At 32.4% G+C, this 8,357-nt stretch overlaps 1 protein-coding gene across 1 annotated transcript; it reads left to right on the forward strand.

Annotated features, from left to right (window-relative positions):
- The first annotated feature begins 2,051 nt into the window (after positions 1-2,051).
- Positions 2,052-5,886, forward strand: LOC144555859 (UPF0481 protein At3g47200-like). The gene is made up of 2 exons (XM_078304293.1): positions 2,052-2,223; positions 4,214-5,886. The coding sequence occupies exon 2, from the start codon at positions 4,364-4,366 to the stop codon at positions 5,798-5,800; it is 1,437 nt and encodes a 478-aa protein (XP_078160419.1). The 5' UTR covers positions 2,052-2,223; positions 4,214-4,363; the 3' UTR covers positions 5,801-5,886.
- The last annotated feature ends 2,471 nt before the right edge of the window (positions 5,887-8,357 follow it).

Below are 8,357 nucleotides of genomic sequence, written 5' to 3' on the forward strand. Positions count from 1 at the left end.
AAATACAATTAATTACTTATTTTACCTTTTTTTTAAAAGTGATTGAAAATAATAAAAATAATGATAAGTTAGATTTCATATCCAAACAAAATGAAACTATCTAGAGAGGGGGTTAATTTAGACCAATTTAGACTAGTCTAAAGGATTGTTCCTTGGTGGGAGCAGATCTGTCAATCAATTTTAGCACCAATTGTCAAAAGTAGTATAGTTTACTTTTAGCAAGGAAATAAGAATCCAACTATGCAGGTATAAGATTAAGATTCCCTATCACTCTATCAGCAATTAAAGCTTGCTATGATTCATTGCCTTAGACAAAGTAACCTGTACAAATATAACCCACACATAATTATGTAAGTTTATTGCATTTGGACTTTTATTGTGACGGTTAGCAAAACAAGCTAAGCATCAAACAATCAGACAAAAGAAAAGATATCCATCAATTAGAAGAAAAAAAAGGCTAAGATCACGTTTCCTATTGCAAAATTGATTTTGTTAATGACGACAATTTACCTTGACTGACTGTACATGCTATTGATTACTTCAAGTCTGTCCATTGAATGCACACTTATTTTGTGCAGCAATTAAGACCTGGGTCCTGGGCCCGCTTTGAATTTTAGTGGCGCAAAAAATCTCGGAATATATGTTTCAAACATGATAAATAATGTTGACTAGGGTTCAAATACATTTTTTTTTTGCATCTATTATGTTTTTATTTTTAAATTTTAATAACTCAAAATTTGAAATTTGAAATTAAAATAAAACCGTTAGATATGATTTAAATTATTTTTTATATGCATATGTAAAAAATTATTATACTTCAATTTTATTTTGCTTGTTATCAAGAGTTTGTTAAAATACATTAATGCGGATAATTTCTAAACATTATTTTTTCATCGTATTAATTTAATTCACATAAAAACAAAATTTAAAAGTGATAATTTTATTATATGCATATCAAAAAAACAATATAGATCACATCTAACGACTTTATTTTAATATATAAATTTTATAATTATTGTTATTAAAAAATTAACAAATTTAGACATTTGAACCCTCCCTTCAATATATCAATTGAAGTGTCATGATGTGCGTATGACAATAAGATGATGTGCAATGAACTCAAGTTTAAGAAGTTACAACTAGGGTCTAAGATCCAACTCAAGTTAAAGGCAAAAACATATCTTCCCTTTCCTTGTTGACACCATCGACGTCATCTTGATCTAGCGTGATGATGTCAATTAACTCAAGTTTAAGAAGTTACAACTACGGTCTAAGAACCAACTCCAGTTAAGGCAAAAACATATATATTCCCTTTCGACCTCATCTAACCACCTTCCAACAAGTTTTATGTGGCGTTACCACCTCAAAATTATCATCTAACAGTCTAACACTATATTTCCATTTCATACTCCTTTTCGGAACAGTCGTATGAACCCAAGGATGACACTTGCCATCAAGTCCATAAAACGTTTAAAAAAAATACGCTTCATTTATAGATGCAAAAGAACCCAATGTCAAAAAAAAAATATATGCCTCATTTACAAATGCAAAAAAACCTAAAATTTTTATTTATGCTTTAATAAAAAATAAATAAACCAAAACACTCTTATTTCATCATAATTCTAAAAATACAAAAAAATGGGCCCAATTTTATCAATACCTACCCCATTTATCAAATCCTCGCTGACACAGAAATCAAGTTTTTGTTTTTTAGTTAATAAATTTTCTATAAAAAAAAAATTGGGGACACCAAACCGTTTGAAGGCCTCTAGATAGAGGTCGCAGGGCTAATTGGCGGCCTCCAGTCTTTGGAGCCGCCAAACGGTTTGGTGGCCTGAGTGAATTTAGAATTCTAACCAAACGGAGGTTTTTTGGTTTATTCTTTTTGTGCATACGGTAGAAATAAAAATTTCAGCAAAAAAACATTATGTCAATGGCTCCAATTACTGTAAATGCATAGTCTGTTGCAAGAGCTTAGCCTCAGAAAATCCTTTCTCAACAATATCTCCTATAAATATAGTTAGTTCAAGGCTAAAGGCCCATTAACATAAATCTTTTTGTTTTTTAAGAATCCACTAGCTTAAGTTCACTTCATCATAGTACAACACTACAAGTGCAAATCCTAGAATATTAAACATAGCGAGGTAGAGAGCGGATGAGAAGCGAAAATCCATTGTTCCAATTCGGGCCTAGAGAAACCAAACCCTAGATTCCCAAGAAGAGGTACACACTGTTGTTTTATCTAGTTTACATTATTCGTTAAATTACTTCCCTTTTGTTGGTTTGTTGGAATTCTTATGAATTCAAGGTTGAGGTTTATATTTGGTTTGTTGGCCATGGAGGTGTCAATAGGGGTGTTCAAACGGTTTAGTTTATTCGGTTTTCAAACGAACCGAACAATTTCGGTTTAAATGGTTCGGTTTTTCGGTTTAAATGAATCGGTTCGGTTTAGACTTTCAAAACCGATTAAACCAAACCGAATGAATTATATTGGTTCAAGTATGGTTTATATTTTGTTTGGTTCAATCATTTCTTCATTTATTTCATTTTCATTTAAATATTTTAGAACATCTACATATTTTGTATAAAATTGAACAACTTATGTATGAACATGTGTAATTTTTGTTAATAATAAAATCAATAGGTTTACTTTGGTTTGAGCTGAATAAACTGAAATTTATTATTTCGGTTTGTTCGGTTCGGTTCTTAATCGGTTTATAAGTTTAATCGGTTCGGTTTTACTTTTGAAAACAGAAAAAAAAAATTGATTTGATTATTTTAGTTCGGTTTCAACTGAACTGACCGTTTGAACACCCCTACGTGTCAATGAAAATCATTTAGCCAATGAACTAATTTGTGCCATGTTCAATAGGATGGGTGTATCATTTATTTTAAATTTATCGGCTAAAGGTACGAGTAAAAAAAAATTTATATATGTTATTCTATAACGTAATTGTTAAATATAAAATTATACATAATAATTATATTCGTCCAGTTAACTCGATCATATAATAATCATCCTTTTTTTTTATAGTAATGTTGATTTATGCAAAATTATGTGTAGTAAATATATATAGGCGAAATTGGAGTTCTACTATGGTGCTTTACAAAGTATAAAATTGATGCCCGTACTTTAATTTGCATCCAAATGTCAATTTTAAAATTTGAATAGTGGATCCGAACCATTCAATGTCATCTATATATATTGAAATCTTGTTGGAAACAAAAGTCTAGGATTATTTTTAATTTAATGGAAGGAAATCATTTGATCTAAACAGTTCTTAAACGTTCAAAAGTAATGAGTTTTTTTTAATCTAAAAAGAATATAAAAAAATTCAAATTGTTTTAATATGTAGATCACATTGAACGGCTTGAAATAGTCAGATTTCTAACATAACGCACAACACTTTTTTTACTTTGCCAAGCACCATAGCGCAACTCAGAGAAGTTGACAATTACTGTTACTGGTCTGGTATTTTTTCTGAGAGAAATTTTTTAGTTATTTATTTATATTAATTTTGACTGGTAACTGGTAAGTACAAAGCTAATTAGTTCCATTGTTTCCATAAAAGCCCATAGTCATACTATAAAGAAAGTTATACAAACCTAATCTATAAACAAATTCAAAGTGTAGAAACCATTGAAACTGAAGAAGCTCAGGGCTAAATAAGAGGAAAAATAAAACCCGTTAAATTCAACATTTCTATTCTACCTCCAAGCTGGCATGGTAGGTATATGTAAAATAATTCTCAATGAAAACTGGTATAAAAATACTTCTATTGGATCGATACCAGTAGGGGGCTGAGGCAACAAAATTTCGAGCCTAGATTCATTTGAGATCAAATCCAATCTATTTGAGGCAAGAAACTTTGCCAAGTCCTGGTATAAAAATTTCTTGTAACCTTTTTCAAAGTTGCAATTTCTGTTTTCAGAGTTTCTAAATGGTAAGTTATAAATTAATACAATAAAGAAAACTAAGCTTTAATTCATATATGAAAAGAAATCGGGGTTCTCAGTTACAGATATATTGACATTGAATAAAGTATTTTTTTTGCATCGTGTAATACATAAGAACTTTGGTTCTAACCAAACAACATACTGATGATTTTTTCCTGACACTGTCTCTTTAATACACCAGAACAAGGTACTTATAAATTGTATAATTTTGTTAAACAAGAGTAGATAATTTATCGCTGCTCTTTTTGTTTTTCAGGAAGGACTTGGTTCTAATGGGGGTTACCATGACTTTCGAACTAGTGGGCGATTAGATATGAATATTACACCATAGAAAGAGAGGGGAACAGAAAAAACCATACATTAGATAGAATAACACATAAGGTGTAAAATTAAGAAAGATACAGAGATGGCACAGGTTGACCATGTAGCTATCGAAATAAGAACCAATGATCCTTTGGCTGTAAGTATCCAAAACAAACTCGATAAATTGGTGAACACAAGCAAGCCATACACCATTTTTCGCGTGCCTTCTTACATCAGAGAGTGCAACAAGAACTTCTACGAGCCACGGATAGTCTCAATCGGTCCGTACCATAGGGATCGTGAGGACCTCAAATGCATGGAAGAACAAAAATTGCGGTACGTAAAACAATTGCTCTCTCAAAACACTGATATCACCCTGCACAAATATCTCGAGGTTTTAAGAGGGTTGGAGCCGGCGGCACGGATGTGCTACTATGAGAAAATTGACATGGATTCTGGTCAGTTTGTTGAGATGCTATTATTCGATGCCTGTTTTATCATTCAATTGGCCGAAACCTATCTTTATGAGGAGAAACCTGGAACCATTTTTGAAATCGGCTGGACCGTCCCTCTTATAAAAAGTGATATCTTAATGCTCGAGAACCAGATCCCTTTTTTTGTGCTGAAGAGCGTGTTTGATCTTTATTCGAGCATGGACGACGACACCTATAGCTCGCATACCCCCTCCAACTTTGACTCCATTAGTCAAGAGAGTGTGCCCCCAAAAGCCTCTTTGTCTTATCTCTTGGGTACTTTTCTTCAGCACGAGACCTTGCCGATCCCAGATGCAGATCAAAACTTTGACCATTTGCTCGCTTTCTATTATCACAGCTACATGTGCTACATGTCCTCTCAGAAGCTCCCTAACAAGCTAAAGAAGGTTCCGCTCAAATTGTTAAGAACGAGAAAGGTATTTCCTCTTATATCGGCTAGTATCAAAAGGATCATACGCCGGCGTCTCCAGATGATTGCAAAGCGTAAACCGCGGATGGTCCCCTGTGCAACCGAGCTTAAAGATGCGGGGATAACATTCAAGAAGGCCAAATCAAAGAGCATCTTCAATATAAAATTCTCCAATGGTGTGCTCACGATACCTTATACCTCGATCGAGGAAGCAACAAGGCCGCAATTAATGAACCTCATAGCATTCGAGCAGTGCGGTGGCCAGGAAACAAAACCACTGACAAGCTATGCTGTGTTCATGGATTGCATCGTAAACACACCAAGAGATGTGTTGATATTGCAGCAGAATGGAATTATAGAGAATAAGTTGGCAGATGAGAAGGCAGCGGCCGAGTTTTTCAACCAGCTCAGGTATTGCTCTTACCTTGATTACGAGGAGCACGACCTGGCTATGCTCTTCAAGAAAGTGAAAAGGTACTGTGATTCTAGTTTGCACAAGTACAGGGCAAAGTTGTTCCGTGACTACTTCAGCAACCCATGGTCGATCATATCATTTATCGCTGCAATTATGTTTTTGTTTTTATCTACTGTGCAAACTTTATATTCGGTTTTGTCATATTATCATTCATCAGATTAGCAATCAATGCATGTTGAAGATGAATTGTGTTTGTAAAATAATGTAGTGATGAACCTTTAATAAGTTGGAAATTACGATAGTATTTTGCTTGATAAAAGGTTTCTTTGGATTTCTTTTACAAGAAGATCAGATTTTAACTCTCCTCCATTGATCTCTACAATATGAAACACAATTTGCATCATCCCTGAATAGCTTTGTTGATACAATGTGAGTGTTTAGTTGTGGTTTAATTGCCAATCTATATTAATTAAATAAGGCACCATATATGACAAATTTGAATGGCCACACAAGGAAACCAAGAGATCAAACTACTCAACAAATTGCGCAATTGAAATTTACAACTTGAGACAATTCGGCGTTTCAAAATTAAGTTCTTAATAGAGCTGTTAGGTTTTCTGAAGCATGATCAGCAATATAAATTAACTTATTTTCTCTTCCTTGCTGTTCCTTTGACACCTACCCCAAATATACTAATCCAACTGAGATAGCTAGCTTTATCAATTAATCAAGTCCAGGACAGTTTCAATGCCAGAAATTTGTGTGGCATCAATAATGTGGCAATCCATGTTTGTGACATATAACAACAGGGCTTATGGAGTAGAAAAAATGTCTATATTTCTTTAGCTTTTTTTTCATTGTCTTTGTATTATCTTGTATCTTTCTTTTTCCATCTCTTCCTTGTAAATATATTTGTAATCCAATTTTGGTTAATGAACACTAGGTTTTTCTTCCCCTGCTAAAAAAAAAACAATTAATCGAATCTATATTTAACACAATGCACTTCAGCATCATGTCTTTTAATTTATGAGCAATAGTTTTATGTTTAACAATATATAACAGCATGTCAGTAGTTCGCCATAACTGTAAAATTCATTATTAAGCTCCAACCGAACATGACTTCTGGAAACAATTTTCAAGTACTGAACTGAACCACAACCCTCAATTTTGGAATCGGTTGCAGTAGAAAACTAGAAATACAACTATACAAATCAATATTAAGTTCAAAGTCATACCTCTTGAAGAAATTAAAATGGGCTTCAGCCTTTTCTGGCCCAATGAATCAGCCTATTTCTACTTAGAAACATAATTTCACATAGCATTTTTGATTTGTTACTTGTGGGACTGGGAACCAAGTCTAACCAAACAAAATGACTAGATTCGAGCAAGCTAGACAGTAATCCTATATCAGAAATGCAAATATAAGCAATATCAAGCTCTAATCCAACCAACATAAACTAGAACAAAAAAAAAAAAAAAAAAACAAGTGCTTAACCCATAACCTTAAGGGGAATATATTACTAAGCACAATGTATTTCTCATTGTCCTTATATGTATATCATAATGTTTTAACAGTCAGTTACTTAAAAAATATATTTATATTTTCTGAAAGATACACATTAGAGGAGATTTGGTGGAATGTATGATATAGGTTAATTTATTTTTAATGCTATCAATAAAAAATTGCCTCTTGCTTAATAAGTTCCTTTTTTATCTCTATTGTATTTATATTTTTTCAAAAAAAAAAAAACTTGATCTAGATTAAAATAAATCTCTCCAGGAATTGACATATAAATCTTTCATGTATAAAATAGATAAATTCTATCAAAAAATCTACATGAAATTCTATATATCTTTCATTTTTTCAAGAACTCTAAATTTTTCATTTCTTCAATTCCATTTCATCCAATTCAATTGGATATAATTAGAGTATATTATAGTTCTTTCATTTAAAAAAAAAAAATCAAATCGATCCAGAATTCTATAGAGCTAGTTCCTCGATCAATCAAGTATCTTTTCAGATAGAAGACAGACTTGGAAGATCTTTTTTGGAAATCTATGATTCTTTGTAATGCCTTACTTTTGTTTTGTCTTTCACAGTTGTGTTTTCGCTTGTTGGTCGACAAAATTAAATTAGTTGACTTTATACCTTAGAATACCAACATTTAAAAATATAAATAAAAAACCAAACTATATCATGTTACAAAATAAAAACATGTTTCTGGGTACAATTTAGAATATGATTTTTTTTATGTATTTTAGTTAGGCTTCATCCTGAAGGTATATAGCACAATTAAAGTAATCGTTTTTATGTATTTTAGTTAGGCTTCTGTGACACCTCGAGACAACCCGCTGCGTATTTATACGTAAGGCGTATGCACATCACATACATTATCAATAACAATATAAATAAAGCCACATTTATTCCATAAGCAAAAGAGTTTTCACAAGCGATCATGACGGACATGGCTAGTAACACAAACACTGCCATGCCGACTTAATGTATCAATTATTGAATCATGAAAACAAAACAAACAACATGTGGCACTTTATCAATTCTTATATCTTCCCGCTTAGTCTTACTCTTGTTCTTGCTCGAATTCTTCTTCTTCATTACTTGGAACCCACATAAAAGTGGAACGGGTGAGAGATCGAACCTTCTCTCAGTGCTGGATTCAGTTCCAGCCCAGAGCTTATAAAACATTTACTTTATTCACAAATATGATAAGAAAAATAAAATGCACATGTTTATCATAATGCAATGCATATCATATCATTA

This window comes from Carex rostrata, chromosome 6 (assembly GCF_964058835.1).
Source record: "Carex rostrata chromosome 6, lpCarRost1.2, whole genome shotgun sequence".
Taxonomy (NCBI): domain Eukaryota; kingdom Viridiplantae; phylum Streptophyta; class Magnoliopsida; order Poales; family Cyperaceae; genus Carex; species Carex rostrata.